The 19899-nt window shown below is 45.5% G+C and overlaps 1 protein-coding gene across 5 annotated transcripts in view; it reads left to right on the top strand.

Moving 5' to 3' along the window:
• Slc10a7 (solute carrier family 10 member 7) overlaps window positions 1-19899 on the top strand; it is a 229270-nt gene that overhangs the window by 2544 nt on the left and 206827 nt on the right. For 4 of the 5 annotated variants that reach the window (XM_052166077.1, XM_052166078.1, XM_052166080.1 and 1 more), the window contains exons 2-3: window positions 3670-3752; window positions 17039-17175. In XM_052166077.1, the coding sequence (XP_052022037.1) occupies window positions 3670-3752; window positions 17039-17175 (220 nt within the window). The remainder of the gene's footprint in view (window positions 1-3669; window positions 3753-17038; window positions 17176-19899) is intronic. The other variant, XM_052166081.1, reaches the window with a different exon arrangement.

The following is a 19899-nucleotide window of genomic DNA, read 5'->3' as shown; positions in this document are numbered from 1 at the left end:
ATGTGGTTTTTTTTTCCTGGGACCCTTCCTGTATAAAAATAACTTGTCTTAAGAAGAGTCAAATGACTGGAATTTTCTGTGTAGGTTGTTAGGTTAGTTGAGAGCTTTATATTCCGTGCCCACCTCAGCTGGTTATCTGACCTGAAAAGCCTGCTGAATAAAAACAAAACTCAAAACAATCTCAAGCAACATTTTCAGCACACCCCTAAACAGCAACACCTAAAGATCTAGAGTAGAAATATCACTGAAAATATTTCTCATATACTCCTTATAGTCCCCTAAAGCGTTTCTTGTAGTTACCGCATGATGGAAATGTCATTTATTTTTGTTTTTGTTTTATTGAGATAGGGTCGCTCTAAACCCCTGGCTGTCCTGGACCTTGCTGTATAGACCAGGCTGGCCTCAACTCAAGAGAGTTGCCTTCTTCAGCCTCCCATGGGCTGAGATTAGAAGTATGTGCCACCACACCTGGCCGGAAAATGTGAAATGTGATTTTACGATGTTTAATCAATCAGTTAATTGTGTGTGTGTGGTGCATATGGGGGTTGGAGAACAACTTGTAGGGATCAGTGCTTTCCTATACGGGTTCTGTGGCTTGAACTCAAGTTGTTGGGCGTGGTGACAAGCCATCTTGCCAGGCTGGGAATGCTATGTGTTAAATGCATACAGGTTCTTTTATTTTAGTTTAATTTATTTATTTATTTAATTATTTTGGGACAGTATCTCATTTAATTTAGTGCTGACTGACCTGGAACTTGTTATGTAGACCAGGATAGCCCCAAACTCACAGAGATCCATCTGCCTTTGACTCCTAAGTGCTGGGATTAAAAATATGCATCTCCTCTGCCCTTTTACTTTTTATTTTTTTATATATTTTTTTAAATTTTTTGGGTTTTTGAGACAGAGTTTCTCTGTAGCCTTGGCTATTCAGGAACTCTCTTTATAGACCAGGCTGGCCTTGAACTCACAGAGATATGCCTGCCTCTGGTTCCCAAGTGCTGGGATTAAAGGTCTATCCCCACTTCCCCCCAATGTTTTAAGAGAAGTATTGGTTCTTTTCACTTTACTAATAAAATACTTTTTGCACTTTATCTGGTTTCATGCTTTGATGACTGAACTCGGCTTTTTCCGGTCATTTTGTTTTATTTTATTTTTGTTTTATTTATGTTGTGTGTGGACCCAGTGTTGTAGCTGAGACTCTCTGTACCCTAGCTGCATTGCCTCTTTGCGGTCCCTACCCCAAGCCATGTCTGTTGGGAATACAGTCTGGAAGGGAATTGCTGTGCATGCCTTGACCTCTTAGGCTGTTTTAGTTGCTGCTTGGAGGTGAGATTGTGGATGGGTTGTGGGGAAATGCTGGAGTTCTTTAGCATTACAAAAGAGTTCCTTCTTTCTTTCCTTTGAAAAGGCAGACCAGAGGCAGGCCAGGTGACACACCCCTTTAATATCGCTGTCAGAGTGAGTTGAAGGCCAGCCTGGTCTACTTAGCGAGTTCCTAGACCGTCTGAGCTCTATGGAGAGACCCTATCTCGAAATTAAACAGCAACAACCGGATGAAGAGGACGGCTTTTAGATAGAGGGCAAAATGGCTTCATTCCTTCATTTTTCTTTTGATTGTGTGAGTGGGTTCATTGCATTTTTGTTGTCTAATATTTGAATTTTTCAAAGGCAAAGGAAAATAACAACTCTTGAGCTTTATAATGGTCTAGATCTTACTGTTTTGGTGACCTGGAAGATACAATTATTAGTTTGGGTCAGTGACAGATTTGTACCCTAGTGTCAGCTCATTCCTCTTAAGTATTTGCCTGGCTTTATTTTGTCCCGGGTGACCTCGAGTCCCCAAGAGCCCCACAGCCTTCTGTGTCTCTTTATTCCTGACCCCCTTTCTCCTTGACTTGTGCCCTGTAAGTTACCCTGGGATAGCCCACTACATTTCTTGGTTTAGAATTATTTAGATCTGCATCTAGTATAACAAAAGTCATTGTGACTTGTCTCTGGAATTTTAAACATTGAAAGTTCAGGATGACTGAATGGACCGCCATGTGATCTCCATCCGTGTGATCTCCATCCGTGTGTCGTTGGACCCATCCCCGTCTTTTGCTAGCGACCATGTCAGTCACTGACTGTCTGACTCTTCCTCACTAGAAATTCTAGAGGTACCACTGTGGACAAAGCCAGCCTGAACAAGGATAGGGTCTGAGAAAAAGTGAGACTCTGGGGATGGGAGAAAAATTATGTGACTTTTAAAATTCATATAGTTAGGATTCCTGGGAGCACTCTACTTGTAAACTGAGTCAGACTTTACTCCTTAACTGACCTCTCTAGTTGTTGTGTGTGCCAGGACACTGTGAGACAGACATGCTCACAATTTGGACAACAGTGTGCCTCTTTTTAAGAGTTACGCCACAGATAGGATGCCTGTCTTGTGTGTCCCTTGGAGCGCCCAGTCTATCCCAGTCTCAGCTAAACACTGTGTGTCAATGTCAGGTATAGGAAATGTTTTATTATATTGTTTGAGGAAATTTTTGTTTCTTTTATTCATTGTTGCCTTATAAATATCTAAGACATTGGTGGCTTAACAAGTGTTTGTTGAATGAATAAATAGTGATTTCTTTCAGAATTTGGTCATCTAGCCATATCCATATGTTGAAAATATCAATAGAAGTGGTAGAGGGTCTTGGGATTCAGTGATTGTGAAATATCCATCCATCCATCCATCTCATATATATATATATTTGATTGTGGTCCTGTTATTTGACTTGAAGCAAACTAGTCTAGCAACAGATTGCCGAAGAAATACACCGCAATGACAGAAATCTATTCCCTCACAGTAGGCAAGAGTCCAAAGACAAGAGATGTTCTCCAAAGCCTCTGGTGCTGTTGCTTTCTTCGCTTCTTCTAGCCAGTGATGTTTACTGTTGGCTTTCCGTAGGGCATGGTATTATAATTCCAGTCTTTGCCCTGTCTTCACTATGTATCTGCATACTAATAGCCCTTTTAGAATACCAGTCACTGAGACTGCCTGCCAACATTGCCTAGTGGTAGAGAGCTTGCCAAACTTATGTGAGACCCTGAGTTTTATCCCTGGTACTGCTAACCCAAACACACAAGCAAGCATAATTGTTGGATAACTACTCAAATGCCGTAAGACCAGATCTTAACTTAGTTTCCAAATATGGTCCCACTCATAGATTCTGTGTAGATATGACTTTCAGGAATCTAGTACAGAAAAACCAAATAATGTATATGCCAGCTTCCCAGCCCGGGCACTGTTGACATTTTGGACCAGACAGTTTGTTTGGAGGCGTTATTTTGTGCTTCCAGGAATAGCAGAATTCCTGGTCGCTAGGCCTCAGGCCATCTTCATGGCTGACGCCCAGAACTGTGACACTCAGGTTTCCTGACACGGCTTGACATCTGGATGGATTGTTGGGTGAGCTCTTTCATTCTTCTGGTCTGAGGATAATGTGCTGAACCAGAAAACCATGGTGCTAACCTTGAGAGCTCCTCTGCAGTAAGGAAATATCTTACAGAATTCCTGAGGGGGAGTGGGTCACAAGGGTGTGGCACTAATGTTGAAAGTCATTTTTGCTCTCCTTGTCGAGAGCCTTCTTTCAGACCAACTTATCCGCTACAGACTCTAAGAGTGACTCATTGCTCTCTTCTCAGGACCACTGAAGCCAGAGATAACTGTGTCCTACATCGCCGTGGCAACCATATTCTTCAACAGTGGGCTGTCATTAAAAACGGAGGTACTGTCACCTGCGGCATGTGAAGAACATGCAGAAGCGTTAGCTTGTTGTGAGTGCCGACGTTCCAGGGGCCTTGAGTGAGGCTGCCGACTGTCTAAGGCTTCGTCCCTGACACGGTGACGCGGGTGGGAACAGGACCTGCATGCTGCATTTGCTTACCGGACCTGGACCTTCTCCAGAGGGTTGAGGAAGAAGAGACAGATTAGAATACAATGAGCATTTCCTTGTTGGGTTTTTTGTTTTTTGAGACAGGGTTTCTCTGTGTAGCCCTGGCTGTCCTGGAACTCACTCTGTAGACCAGGCTGGCCTTGAATTCAGAAATCTGCCTGCCTCTGCCTCCCAAGTGCTGGGAGTGGGTGTGTGCCACCAGTGCTTGGCTGTTTTTTGTTTTTGTTTTGTTTTGCTTTTTGACGACCAGTTCTTATTTGAATTAATTAGTTAACTTTACACCCCTTACACCCTTTCTCCAGTTTCCCCTCCCTCCTTTCTCCTCTTTTCTCAGTCCTCCCTCTCCCATCCACCCTTCCTTCCTTTCTTTTCAGAAGATGGAGGCCTCCTATGGATGTCACCTAGCCTTGGCATATCAAGTTGCAGTAAGACTAGGTGCTTCTTCTCTTATAGAGTCTAGATGAGCAGCTCAGTGTGGGGGAAAGGGTCCCAAAGGCAGACAGTTTAGTCAGTGACAGTGACAGCCGCTGCTCCCACTGTTAGGAGCCCCGCATGAAGACCAAGCCGCACAACTGTAACATTCCTGCAGAGGGCCTAGGTCAGCCCTCTGGTTGCCAGTTCAGTCTGAGTCCTTATGGGTTAGTTGATTTTGTAGATTTTCTTGTGGTGTCCTTGACTCCTCTGGCTCCTCCAGTCCTTCCCCCCCCACCCCCTGCTCCCACCCCCACCCCCCACCCCCACCCCTGTCTTACACAGGATTGCCCAAGTTGCACCTAAGACCATGCACAGGGATAGTGATGGTTTATATATCCTTGGTCCAGGCAGTGGCACCATTAGAAGGCAGGACCCTGTTGGAGTAGGTGTGGCCTTATTGGTTGTAGGTGTGTCACTGTGGGTGTGCACTTTAAGACCCTCATCCTAGCTGCCTGGAAGTGAGTATTTTGCTAGCAGTCTTAGATGAAGATGTAGAACTCTTAGCTCCTCCTGAACCATGCCTACATAGAGGTTGCCATGTTCCTACGTTGATGATAATGGACTGAACCTCAGAACCTGCAAGGCAGCCCTAATTAAATGCTGTCTTTATAAGAGCTATCTTAGCCAGGCAGTAGTGGTGCATGCTTTTTATCCCTGCACTCTGGGAGTCAGAGGCAGGTGGATTTCTGAGTTCGAGGCCATCCTGGTCTACAGAGTGAGTTCCAGGATAGCCAGGGCTATACAGAGAAACCCTGTCTCAAAAAACCAAAAAAGAGTTGTCTTGGTCATGGTGTTTGTACATAGCAGTAAAACCCTAAATAAGACAGAAGTTGGTACCAGACAGGCCTGACCATGCTTTTGTTGGGAAGAATGCGGATTTGGGGACTTTGGATGTGGAAAGCCGTGGGATGCTTTAAGTGGGGCTTAACGGGCTGTCCTAGTCGGACTATAGAGGACTTTGTTGCTGAGAGCAGTTTGAACTCTGCTGACCTGGCCCAAGAGGTTTCAGAGGAGGAAATTTCAGTATGTGGCTTAAAGACTGTTTTTGTGGTATTTTGGTGAAGAATGAGGCTGGTTTTTGCCCTTGTTTGAAGTCTGCCTGAGACTAAGATAAGGTAAACAGACTCAGATTAATTGCATTGAAAAAAGAAGTCTCAGAAATGCCCATCGTAGACTTTGTTCTCTGGATAAGTCAAGAAAGGAAAGATATAAAATATATGGTTCAAGTGTAATACCCCCAAAAACCGAGGGCGCCCCAGCACCCCATGCCTCGGAAGGCGACCCCCAAATCACTCTTGAGAAACGGTCTCGATGCAATAACATGAGGATTTCTACGAGTGCCGAATTGCTACAGCTTTTATAAATTTACAACAAAGCCCGCGAATCACAAACCAATCATTTCTTAGCATGGAGAGCCCGTGAAATGCGAGCCAATAGATTTGTACCACTCCATAGAACTCCTGGATAGGTAATGGCGGTTTACAGAAGCAAGATACGCTTAGCTCATTTCCTGTAACCTTGTGGGGCCTGGATCACCTATTCAAGGCTTTTTTGCCTAGCTCTTAAAGGGCGGGCTCTGGACTGTGACCTTTTACCTAGTTTCTAACAAAGAGCACAAAGAGCGGGCTCTGGAATATGAAGTGTTTGGGGCTCCTTAGAAGGCTGGAGTTAGGCTGTATTTTCTATTCTTTCATTAGTATTAAAGGGGTACCAGGAAGTGAATCTGGTCTTGAATTTAGAGAGTGGGGCCCTTGGGGCAAGATTCCACCCAACTAAATTTAGGTTCCGGCTGGATAGCACAAGCCTTTAATCCCAAGAGTCAAAGACGTGCAGATCTCTCAGTTCAAGGCCAGCCTGGAACCTGGCAAGTTCTAGATGAAGAAAAACTTAAATCCAATCTTGGTGGATCACACCTTTAGTTCCAGTGCTTAGGAGACAGGTATGCAGATCTCTTGAGTTCAAAGTCAGTCTCCAGAACAAGTTCCAGGACGGCCAAGCTTAGGCAGTAAAGGAATTGGAAAGCAAAGCTGGTGATAGTGTAATAGAACAAGGGGGCCATGTCCCAGCCCCATCAAGCAGCAGAACTCAGTAGATTTGGCCATGTGTCTCTGGCTTTAGAGTCAGAATGGAAGGGACTACTGGGGCAATTGATGCTGGTTAGCTGGAGCTAAGAAATTAGTGGTGATTAAGAAGAGACCAGCATCACTGAAGTAAAATCTTCTGGGAAGTGTTTTCTGAGAGCACAAAAAAAGCTGTGTTCCATAGATAGCCAAGGTTGTACCTCATGCTGCAGCTGGACTTCATAATGTGTAAGAGACACCCAGGTGGTACTGCTTTTAAGGGCATGAAGGGTCATGAAGAGCATCTGAGGCTTAGCACTGTGAGGCCATGGAAGGACATTGGTGAAGCCCCAGTTTCATTTGACAACCCAAGACTGAAGGGGTCAAGCAAAGAACTTGAGGCTTGGCACCATGACGAGATCCTGAGTGGCTATTGGTGATGCCTCGTTCCGTGTACCGGAGATGCCAGTACCACGGGATGATCACCAAGAACAGCAGTAGCGGTGGAGTGGATCAACCTGAGCTTAGAGTGCTACAGAGGCCAGAGCTGGAGAAGTGACTCCAGCCCTTTTGAGGAGCCCAGAACATCATGTGTGGATTCCAGACACTGAAACAAGCTGTAATAGTGAAGTTGCCTTGGAGAGAGAGATTTTCGAGTTGCCAGAGCCATAGGATATCTGCCGAGGAAAGCTGCTAAGAGGGAGTGGAACCAGCCCAGGACAAAGAATTTCCTTGCAGTCAATAAAGATGAAAAAGGAGTTGGAGATCTGAAGACCACTTTGATATCAGACATGGAGATGGAGAATTTGGGGTTTGCCCAGCTGGTGTCTTGTCTTGCTTTGTGGCTTACAATTAAATGATTGGATGAATCTCAGAAGACACCTTGAACTTTGGACTTTTAACATTTGTTGAGATTTCTATAGACTATGGGGACTTTGGAAGTTGGACTAAATGTACTTTTTAATTATGCTATTTAGATGGGCCCCGTAGACTTGTGCGTTTGAACACAGGGAGTGGAATGTGATGGTTTGTATAGCCCTGGTCCAGGGAGTAGCATATTAGAAGGTGGGGCCCTGCTAGAGTAGTTGTGGCTTTGTTGGAGTAGGTGTGTCACTGCGGGTGTGGGCTTTAAGACCCTCATCCTAGCTGCCTAGAAGTGAGTGTTTTGCTAGCAGTCTTCAGATGACGATGTAGAACTCTCAGCTCCTCCTGAACCATGTCTGCCTGGATGCTGCCATGTTGGTGATAATGGACTGAACCTCTGAACCTGTGAGCCAACCCCAATTAAATGGTGTCCTTATAAGAGTTACCTTGGTCTTGGTGTCTGTTCACAGCTGTAAAACCCTCACTAAGAAGGGGTTGGGAGGGGGACTGGGAGGAGAGAAGGAAAGGGAAAGCTTTGCTTAACATGTAAAGTAAATAAATTAATTAATTTAAAAAAGAGTAAGCTGGGGTGGGGGGGACTGCTTCTGGCTTCAGAGGCTGAGTCCATTATCATTGAGGTCAGGAACTTGGCAGCAGACAGATAGGCTTGGTGCTGGAGCAGCAGACAGACAGACAGGCATGGTGCTGGAGCAGCAGACAGACAGACAGGCTTGGTGCTGGAGCAGCAGACAGACAGACAGGCTTGGTGCTGGAGCAGCAGACAGACAGACAGGCATGGTGCTGGAGCAGCAGACAGACAGACAGGCATGGTGCTGGAGCAACAGACAGACAGGCATGGTGCTGGAGCAGCAGACAGACAGACAGGCTTGGTGCTGGAGCAGCAGACAGACAGACAGGCATGGTGCTGGAGCAGCAGACAGACAGACAGGCTTGGTGCTGGAGCAGCAGACAGACAGACAGGCTTGGTGCTGGAGAGCAGACAGACAGACAGGCATGGTGCTGGAGCAGCAGACAGACAGACAGGCATGGTACTGGAGCAGTAGCTGAGAGCTTACATATTGAGACAACAGTCCTGAGGCAGAGAGCTAACCAGGCATGCTTAGTTGAAACTTGGAACTTCAAAGCCCACCTAGTGGCCATTCAAACCACCACACCTGGTATTTGGGATGCTGAGGTGGGGAATTACCATGAGTTTGAAGGTAGCCCAAGCTACACAAAGCAAGAACCGAAAACCATTTTTTTTTTTCTTTTAAAAATTAGGTTTGGGCCGGACACCTTTAATCCCGGCACTTGGGAGGCAGAGGTAGGTGGATTTCTGAGTTTGAGGCCAGCCTGGTCTCCAGAGTGAGTTCCAGGACAGCCAGGGCTATACAGAGAAACCCTGTCTTGAAAAACCAAAAAAAAAAAAAATAGGTTTATTTATTTAGTGGTATATATAAATTGTGAATATGTTTTTTTTTATACAATGAACTAAACATTTCATATTTTTCCTAAACTGTGGAGAAAACTGCAGTGCGCCTGCTCTGCTTGAGTACCCTGAGGTTCTTCAGTGAGTTTGGTTCCCATAAGTCTCATGGCCCCCTTGTGTCAACTTGATACAAACCTTACTGTATCTAGTCATATTGCTACGCCAACTCTGAGCTACGTGTTAGAAGAGCAGATTCTAGCATTCTGATAGTTGTTTGGTATTTTGACTTGAGAAGTCCAGTGTGCATGCATGTGGCATGATGGTGCCTATGACCCAGTCCTCGCTGACATGGATATTATATGTATGGATATATACACCTGTGCTGGCATGTGGAGTCCTTCGTTATGTGCCCAGGAACACTGCTGGGTTATAGGGTATATTTTGGTGTGTGATCTGAATGAACATTTTGCTGGTCACTTTTTGTTGAGTTGGCACAAACCTAGAGTCATCTGGAAAGAGGGGCCTTATTTCAAGTGTTCTCTCCACCAGACTGCTTGTAGGCCAGTCTGCGGGGCATTTTCTTGATTATTGCTTGAAATGGGGAAGGCCCAGCCCACTGTGGCATGTCACTTCAGGTGGGCATGAGTGCTCTGAAAGAGAAGGCAGTAAGCTAGCTGCCTTCCAATGGATGCTGTCTGCTGAGCCGCCACCTCCGTGTTCCTAGTTGAGTTTCTGCCCCTAGTTCCCTTAGTGATGGACTGTAACATGGAAGCCGGAGGTGAAATAACCCTTTCCTTCCCAGGTTGCTTCTGGACATGGTGTTTATCACAGCAGTAGAAAACAAGCAATAGAAAAAAATAGAAGCTTAAAGACTAAAGTTAGTTACCTCCTTCTTAGGTCACACTCTTTGTTAATAGCACAAGAGATGGGTTTTACTAAGTTTTTCATTCTGAAGATGTATTGGGCTGCTATAAATATTTTAATTGGTTGCATTTTTGATAACTGATACAGGATGTGTTTTCTATTAGTTATAGGCCCATTGGAAATGCTATTGCTTAGAAGTAACTATTAGAGGGAATAGGTTTTTTTTTTTTTTTTGTGAACACCTGAGTTCATTGGTTCTCAGCGTAGGCATGGGGAATGCAGAATGGCGTTTGCTGTGCTGTGGCCCAGGCCAGACATGACTTAGGGCCTTGGCTAATGCTTTGTGGAGCTGCTGCCTGACAAAAGTCCTCGGTTTGGGACACTCTAACTATGTCCCCTGCTATCCATTTAGTGGCTACAGCTGTTATTGATGTCATGGGAAATCTGTCAAGAGACTTCCCATCTCTTACTCCTTGGCTTCTTGCGTATTCTGTGAAGCAGCCAACCTCGTGCGTGCAAGAGTAGAGGGAGGAGGAATGTCCCTGCTCTTGGCGGCCCTCTAAGGACGGACTCCTGTGAGCACCTAGGATGCCTTCAGCTTGCCCAGCTAATTTGGATGTAATGATGATAGGCTTTGATCCTGTACTTTATTGTGCTATCTGAGTAGCCATCAAAGCCATTTCCTCCATCAAAGACCCTTTCAAAATGTACAACAGTCAGTTACTTTCAAAAACCATTTAACTTGGATTACATCAGCATATAATGCTAGACCATCTAAGCCCCTCCATCCCCCCTCTCCCCCCTCCCCCCCCCCCCCCCAGGGTTTCTCTGTGTAGCTCTGGCTGTCCTGGAACTCACTCTGTAGACCAGGCCAGCCTCCAACTCAGAAATCCGCCTGCCTCTGCCTCCCAAGTGCTGGGTGTGCGCCACCACAGCCCAGCCAGCCCCGCTGTTTTCATGGGCAGTCCAACAGTTAGGAAGTAGCCATTTGTAATTTATTTTTTACTTAATATTGATTTTATCTGGATCTGTGAGTATATGGTTATTATTTTCTATATTGTTTGGCTCTAGAATAGTGTGATTTTGTTCATTTGGATGGTGAGTTATTGGGTTATATCTCTCTGAAGCCTTTGCCCCACTCAGCCTTGATTTACATTGGACATTTCATAGACTCGTACATTGATTTAATGATGTGTAATCTAAAATTGGCTGATATATCTATTTATCTTACTTTGTGTGTATATTTGTGTGTGTGTGTGTCTGGTGTGTCTGTGTGTGTGTGTGTGTGTGTGTGGTGTTAGCATATGTACATGTGGAGGCCAGGGGTCAATGTCTGGTGTTCTCTGTAGCTCTCCATATTAGTATTTGAAGGAGAGTTTCTCACTGAATCCAAGTTCACCCCGGGCATCTGCCTGTTGTCCTCTTCCTGCCGTGTACCAGGGATGCACACACACACAGCTTCCCACACCCAATGTTTATCACAGCTGCGGGGATCCAAACTCAGGGTCATGCTCGTGGAGCAGGCACGTTACATATCGACCCAGTTTACTAATTTATGAAAGCCATAAAGGATCCTATGTGTTGTGTTTATAAGATTTATTTATTATTATATGTAAGTACACTGTAGCTGTCTTCAGACACACCAGAAGAGGGCAGCAGATCTCGTTATGGTTGGTTGTGAGCCACCATGTGGTTGCTGGGACCTGAACTCTGACCTTAGGAAGAGCAGTCAGTGCCCTTAACCTCTGAGCCATCTCTCCAGCCCATGTGTTGTGTTTATAAAAAGATAAGGGAGAGGAAGGATGTGTTTTGGTGGATGTGTAGTCAGGTATGGGGAAGGGGTGCCTCTGTGGGCCCAGCCACAGGATGGTATAGTATAAAGTAGAGTTTATTCAGGGCATGGGAGGGAGTTGAGAGGGGAGTGGAGACAGAAAGGCAGAGAAAGTAGAGGAGTGGAGGCAGGGCCTGAGCACGTTGGGAGGTGGGGGATGGGAGAGAGTGGGCAAGGGGCCAGAGGGCAGAGCAAGAGAGCGCAGAGGGGGCGAGCAGCCCATGCGATAGTGAGTCAGGCACGCCTGCCCATTGCCAGGTAACTGTGGGGCAGAGATTAGACAAAATGCCAAAGCATCAGTTTTATGACTTGGTTTCTTATTTTGGAAACCTGTTGAAATTACTTTGGAAATGTTATATTGAAGTACAATGAAGTTTAGACTAGCTCTATGTTTAAGCCAGTGTAGTAGTTACTCTTGCATCTCTGTGACCACAATTCCAGGCAGAAAGACCTGGAGAATAAGGGAGAAAAGGCCCATCTGGGCTTCAGCAGACCATGAGGCAGCTCTTCCCAGCCAGGCTCTGAGGGGAGGCCATTTGCATCATGGAAGACCATAAAAAAGTGAATGCCGGGTGGTGGGGGGGTGGGGGTGGGGGGGTGGCTGTTGGCCGGTCGGTGAGCTTAGCTGTCTCAAAAAGGGAAAACGGTAGGGGATCCCTGTGCATGGGCAGGGCACCTGAGCATGTTCACACTTGAATGCACACATGTGTGCGTGCAAGTACACACACACACACACACACACACACACACAGTGCAAATAAGCCTGTGTGGAAATTCAAACATTATTATCTAACTTCAAGCTTACAGCGTGGAAAAACTTGTAATAGACTGTGGCAAGGCCAGTTCATTTGAACTCGGGGCAGAGTTGGGCAGAATACACAGGCCCTTCCCCCCCCCCCCCCCCCCCCCCCCCCCCCCCCGGATTTTTTGGAGACAGGGTTTCTCTGTGTGGCTGTCCTGGAATTTACTCTGTAGACCAGGCTGTCCGTGAACACAGAAATCCGCCTGCCTCTGCCTCTGCCTCCCAAGTGCTGGGATTAAAGGCGTGTGCGACCACTGCCCAGCTACAGGCTTTCTTTCTTTCTCTAAATTGATGATAACTTTTGAAATCCCATTAGCTGAGGAGTAAGTACCCCAAGTGTTAAGCTCTTGGTTTGTTCTGCTTGTCTCAAGCATGGATGTTGACTCCTAGAAAGGAAGTCTGAGAAAGGTCAGACAGAGGCTGGGGGTGGGGGGATGATGCGTAATTACCGTATTTCTGCAGTGTTGTCTGAGTCCTGGTTTGAAACATCTCTTGCTCTCTGAGGCCCTGTTGTCAGCACTGTGTGCTATGGAGTGTGGAATTTGACCTGTATTGTGTGTAACTAAACAAACTGCCCCGCAGAGAGAGCCATTTTCTTTCTTTCTTTCTTTCTTTCTTTCTTTCTTTCTTTCTTTCTTTCTTTCTTTCTTTCTTTCTTTCTTTCTTTCTTTCTTTCTTTCTTTCTTTCTTTCTTTCTTTCTTTCTTTCTTTCTTTCTTTCTTTCCTGATTTATTTCATGTATATGAGTACACTGTAGCTGTCTTCAGACACACCAGAAGGTGTCATTGGATGCCCATTACAGATGGTTGTGAGCCACCATGTGGTTGCTGGGAATTGAACTCAGGACCTCTGGAAGAGCAGTCAGTGCTCTTAACCACTGAGCCATCTCTCCAGCCCCAGAGCCAGTTTTCAATGAGTCATGGTGGTATATTCCAATATATGGCCTTAAATTCACATAGTAAGTATGGAATAATGCTATTTTGGGGTTTATAGGACTTATGTGCTCTATATTTTCTGTACCCTTGTTTTTATGTGCATGTGTGCATGTTTGTGTGCCCTCGTGTATGTGGGCCAGAGGACAACGTCCAGTGTTGTACCTCAGCCATTGTCTCTGGCCTCCCATCTCCTTTTCTTTGTGACAAGGTGTCACTGGCCTGCAACTCACCAAGTTCCAGGTGGCTGGTGAGTGCGACCCCAGGGATCTGCTTGTCTTTTCTCCTTCAGCCTGGCCTTACAAGCACATGGTAGCATGCCCAGCGTTTTAAAGATGGGTTCTGGGATCCAGTCAGGTCTGTGTGCTTGCACCAGGGTCGTGGTAGGGCCCAGGAAGCTGAACCCAAGGCCTTGTCTATAAACCACAGGAACTCTGCTCCTGAGCCCCCCTCAGAGCATGTTTAGCATTTCTTGAATGAAGGAACAAGTTGCCAGCTTTCTTTATAACTTGTGCCTGTGGTAGAGTATAAGATCTGCTGCTTCATCCCCTCAACACAGTTAATAGATGGTGACCCTCATTAAACTACAGCCTACTTCACATGTGCTAGCTTTTTGCTTTTTAAAAAAACTCTCTGCCAAATACCTCAGACAAACAGTCTAAAGGGAAGCGTGATTTATCTCAGCTCATGGTTTCACCCACTTCAGTCTGTGGTTGGTATCTTCCATTGCTGTGGGCTGAGGTGAGGCTGAATACCATTGCGGTCGGGAGAGACTGGCAGAGGCTGCTTGTCTCCAGGCCCTGAGGAAGCAGAGAGGGAGGCAGACCTCTTGTAACTACACCCAGGAGAACTTTACCTCCTGAAATTACTCAGGTGACAAGGGCTGGGATCAGGGATTGTCTCAACAAACAAACAAACAAGCAAACAAGCAATCTGGCAAATAAATAGCTAATGTATTGATAGATAGATAGAATTAGTACCCAGAAATATAATTCTGTCCGAGAGATTGCATTATTCTTGCAGTATATCCCCAACTTATTCTTTTTTGATACACCTGTCACAGATCCATGCAAATGTTTTACTTGCATTCTGGCTAAAAGTTTATTGCCATAACCTTTTATTTACACCTCCCCCCCACCCCCCAGGGTTTCTCTGTGTAGCCCTGGCTGTCCTGAAACTCACTCTGTAGACCAGGCTGGCCTCGAACACAGAAATTTGCCTGCCTCTGCCTCCTGAGTGCTGGGATTAAAGGCGTGCGCCACCAAGACAGGCTCGCCATAATCTTTTAAGAGACAGTTATCAGAGACGTGTCAGGAGCCTCTGAGCACACTTAGCCATAGCTGCTTTCAGTCGTAGTGAGTATTTGTCAGACCTTGTAAGGGTGTAACTTTGAAATTCTGATTCTTTGGTTTATACCTAGCTTCCTTTTAGGTCCATCCAAGGACCTAGTGTGGTTCTGGTGGGCTAGGGGTTCCCAGATCCCCAGAACCTTCCACGCTTTTAGATACGTCTTGGACCAAGGAGGAACCTGTGTAACTCCTGGTGGGGAGGCAGAGGTGGGAGCTACTGGACAAATAAATGAGGCGGTCAGTGGGTGAGTCTGCACAAGGCACTGTTTACAGACTGATCAGGTCACAGTGTCCTTGAGGCTGAGGGTCCCCTGCACATTTAAACTCTGAAGGTTAAAACAAGTGAGTCTGTGGCATCTTTGAATATGCCTAATGATCACTTGCAACCTCTTGTCTTATAGCTGATTTTTTTAAAAGATACATATTTTATTCCTACTGTCCTGTGTATGATGTATGACAAGGGCATGTACCTTAGCGTGCTTGTGGAAGTCAGGACAACTTTGGAAGTTGATTGTCTTTCCATTGTGACCCTAGGGATTAAATTCAGGTCACCAGGCATGTGCAGGAAGTCCTTTTACCTGCAGAGCCATCTCACTGGCCCTCGCTTCTTCTTTCTCCTATTTGTTTTCTGTCCGATGTCTTAAGAATGGCCAAGCCTTTTCTACTCTTTTCTTTCTATCTATGCATTCATTTGTTTGTTTCTTTTTTGAGGCAGGGTTTCCCTATGTTGCCCTGGATAGCCTGAAGCTCACTATATAGCCAAGTCCAGCGTGGCTTCAGAAATCATAGAGATCATTCTGTTTCTGCCTTTCAAGTTTTAAATTCCTTCCAAGGGATTAAAAGTGCATGTTACCATGCTTGGCCCTACTTTCTAAATGTGTTGGATTTCAGCAGAATAACATATAAATATAAATGCACATATCTGTAAATTTATAAATATGTATGTATATATATATGTGTGCACATGCACGTATACATGCATGCACACACACATATTTGAATTGCAGCATTATTTCTAGGATTTTTGGCTGTGAGACTTATAACATGTTCACTATGTGTGTTTTCTTCTATTCTGTTTGGTTTGGTGTGGTTTGGTTTGGTTTGGTGTGGTTTGGTGACAGCGTCTCATATAGCCCAGGTCAGCCTCAGTTTCAGTGTGTAGCTCTTTCACTGTGAGGATGACATTGTACTTCTGATCCTTCTGCCTCAACTTCCCAAGTATCGGGACTCCAGGTGTGTGCCATCGTTCCTGGTTTGCACGGTTCTGGGAATCAGGCTCAGGGCCTGTGAGTGTCAGGCACACACTCCTCCACATGAGCTACACCTGCCACCTGATGTGCCTTTCTGCCTCTGGCTCTGCTGCTCTGGGCGCCCAGGCGTGCGCGTGCGATCTGCCCCTGTGGGGCAGCTGGTGCTGCCGTGGCGGGAGCAAACCTGGACTTGACTGGGAGTGTGTCAGGCAGGCCTGGGCCCGCTCTGCTCTTCACTGGTCCTTGTTCCCAGTTTCAGTTCCCCCCGCAGTGCAGGAGGGGCAATACTCTGCACCTCACAGGGCTGTCGTGGGAATGGGATGAGATGGCATTGGCCAGTTCACAAAAGTGTTGACAAAGAGCTGCGGTCAGTGCTCAGTCAGGAGGAACTCAGTGGAATAGAAACTGTTCTTGGACACAGTATTTGACTAGAAATTATTATTTGCATATTTGATGACATCTTCCCAAATTAAAGTCTGATAAATTTCATACAATGACTAGAGAGAGATTAGTATACTAAAATGTGGTAAGTCTTATGAAGTTTCTTAAGTTAATTTTTTAATGTAATAAACATATATTCTATCTATAGCATCCACAGTTTTTGATTCTATACCACTGTAATGCTAGCTAGCTTAAGCTTTGCTGACCAGAATGACCAGAAATGTACAGGTTAGAATTTTTAGAGCATGTTATATGTGTGAAGGAAATCACATAGCTCAGACATTTATATGAAACTATCTTCTTATTGTCTGTCATCATGCTTTTTCTTGTAGCCCATCTGTTACACACATGCCTATAAAGATCTAAGATTGAAACAGCTCAGCTGCCTGGTGGTGGTGGTGGTGGTGGTGGTGGTGGTGGTGGTGGTGATGGTGGTGGTGGTGGTGGTGGTGGTGCACGCCTTTAATCCCAGCACTTGGGAGTCAGAAGCAGGTGGATTTCTGAGTTTGGGGCCAGCCTGTTAGAGTGAGTTCCAGGACAGCCATGGCTACACAGAGAAGAAACCCTGTCTTGTCACCCTCCCCCCCCCAAAAAAAGAACAAAAAGAAAAAAAAAAAGAAAGGTTGCGCGCGTGTGTATGTGTGTGTGTGTATGTGTGTGTGTATATGTGTGTGTATATGTGTGTGTATGTGTGTGTGTATGTGTGTGTATGTGTATGTGTGTGTGTCTGTATGTGTGTGTGTGTGTGGGGGGGGGTGTTACTTCCGGATGTTCTCTGTGCAGCGCGTCTTACCTTGGCCTTTCTCTCCTTCCCTCCTGCAGGAGCTGACCAGCGCCCTGGTGCACTTGAAGCTGCATCTTTTCATCCAAATCTTCACACTTGCCTTCTTCCCAGCAACCATGTGGCTCTTTCTTCAGCTTTTATCAGTCACGCCCATCAACGAGTGGCTTTTAAAAGGGTCTGTTTAAACCTTTTGACGGGAACTCTTTTAATGGGGTAGCTCTAGTGACGGTTTCTATGGCAACTGTAAATGAAAGGTCTTGTGTGTTATCAGGAAAGGAGACCACATGTTTTTAGCATTGTCTGTTAAAAGAATAGAGTTTTATCAGAGATTCTGGAGAGGCTTGTTTAACAGAATCTTAGAGTAGACTTGTGGGTAACTTTAAAGATACCAGGAACATTTACAATGAGTAGGAGAGGACCTAGGGAGATGGCACAGGGGTGAAGAGATGCCCGTAACCTGACCGTTGGAGGACACAGAGGCAGGAGTATTGGAAAGGCTTGCTGGCTATCAGCTTAGGTCCAGGGTCAGGGAATAATGTGGAGATTGAGAGTACTAGACCTGACATCCTCCTGTTGTCTCTGGGCATGTGCAGACACATGCACCCCACCCTTCACAGAAGTGGAACATGGGAAGATGTCTGCATGGGAATATAGGCTGCCAACTGGTGCCTTACTGTGGCTGTCTGTATCTTTTAAAGCATGTGCTGATGATGGCTGAGTATAATGTCTGCCTTTAGAATGCATAATAAAAGTATATATGTGGGACATATACTTGGTTTTTCACTTGTTCTGATTTATGTTGATATAGGTAATTTAACAGTAGAATTATGAGAATCTTTTCTTTCATGAAAAACATTACCATGTTTAATGAAAAGAATTTAGCAACTGAAACATTAATTAACCTCATTTCAGCATCATGTACTAGCTGCTTAAAACACCACAGAGCTCAGAATTTGCCCTCTGCTTCTACTGCTGGCATTCTGTGCAATTTCTAGCAAATGATCTCATAGGTTAGACCTGCTTTTCTCTTTATAAAATGAGGATATACTTTAACCACTTAATGATGTTTGCTGCATCACATTTTCTCCACCCAAAGCATAATTTCTTTGTTGCCTGTTTAGCCCTACTGTGTGCCAGGGATTATTCTAGATGTTGGAGAAAGAAAAGCAAGCAAAAGTGCTAGTGTACTGGCCCAGTAGGGAGACTCACAGTAGGTTGCCAATAGTCAGTAGGATGGACAGAATAAAATGAGTGCTATTGGAAGGTAAAGTGTACCATGGGGTTGGACAGCCAGGCTGCTGAGGTGCGCTGGTTCTCTCCAGAGGTCTTGGGAGAATGTTCTCTATACAGGAAGCAGTGTACTAAAGCAGAAACAAGGCTGGGGTGTTGCAGGTAAATTTAGTCAATCAACCCAGTGGGCATGACCTGCTTCTGTGGGGGGAAGGACAGTGAGATTTGGAGGTGTCAGGCACACAGGAGCTTCATGTGCAGTCTTCTCAGCCTTAGTGCAGTGTAGAAACCTTTTTCTGGGAGCTGTAGGGAGCTCGTGCAGGCCTGGAGGGAAGGAGTCCTGTGCTGTGAGGCCCGGTTGTATGGGAATCTTCTGGCTGTGATAAGGATGGTCGAGGAGCTGAAACTGGGAGCAAGTGTGGAGGCTAGTGGGATGGGGGAGTCCTGTAGAGAAATCTATGTGATAGGATTGATTATGAGTTAGTATTAGGACCTCTGTCTTGGGGATGTAGCAGTCATCAAGAGATTAAGGCTTCGGAGCTGGGTCAAGGCGACTTTCTTGACTGAGCTAGGAGACATGGATAGCCTAGGAGTAGAAAGGGAGATCAGGAAGGTGCTTTCTATCATATTGTGCTCCAGAGAAAGAGCACTGCCTCTCACTAGGAGAGGTAAAATACCACATAACAAAATGATGTCATTTCAGAGCAGTGACGTACTTCTGTGTACTGAGAATCTGTAAGTACTGAACGTCTGCTGTCCATGGGGCATGCAAGAAGTAGGAAGATGTTTATTTCTTTTTAGGCAACTTCTAATCTAGTTGAATATATATAGCATATATTTATGTGTGCTTCTGTGTGTCTGTCTATCTGTCTGTCTGTCTATCTATTTATCTATCTCTTTATCATCTGTGGTAAATGATAATCATATCAGCTAAAACTCAACAGCGTCTGTGTATGTTTAGAGTAGAGGGCCCCAAAATGAGGCATTAGTGAGAGACATAAAGTTTCTCTAGGATCAGCTCAGTAGAGCTGAGTATTGGGCTGGAGAATCTTGGGTTTGAAGCTGTAACTGAGAACTCAAGGGAGAGAGCTAAACAGAGAGAGCTAGTAATTAATGGTGGTCATCAGAACAGAGCAGTCTGATGGCATGGGGATATTGTATGAGGAGAGGAGCACTTGTCATGTGTGTGCTAGGTAGAGCAGGTGGTCCCATCACACCCACCCCAGTGTGGTAAAGGAGCCCAAACTTGCTGTCCATCATTTAGGTAAATCTCTTCTGAAATCCCTTTCTTCTCCCTTAGCCTTCTTGCTTTAAGTAGAAGTACTGGTGTGTTAATGTTCTAATTTGCTCTTCTGTTGCTGTGATAAACACCATGACCAGTACCTACTAGGTGAGGAAATGGTTTATTTCCTCCTACGCTTCCAGGTAACAGTCACTGAAGGAAGTCAAAGCTGGAACTCAAGTCTGGAGCCTGGAGGCAGGAACTGAAGCTGGGGCTTTAGAGGAATGCTGCTTGTTGACCTGCTCTCTGACTTAACCTTTCTTTTTTTTTTTTTTTTTTTTTCCGAGACAGGGTTTCTCTGTGTAGCCCTGGCTGTCCTGGAACTCACTCTGTAGACCAGGCTGGCCTCGAACTCAGAAACCCGCTTCCCTCTGCCTCCCAGAGTGC

Source organism: Apodemus sylvaticus, chromosome 21 (genome assembly GCF_947179515.1).
Source record: "Apodemus sylvaticus chromosome 21, mApoSyl1.1, whole genome shotgun sequence".
In the NCBI taxonomy this organism is placed as follows: domain Eukaryota; kingdom Metazoa; phylum Chordata; class Mammalia; order Rodentia; family Muridae; genus Apodemus; species Apodemus sylvaticus.
This window is presented reverse-complemented; position numbering and strand designations above follow the sequence as displayed.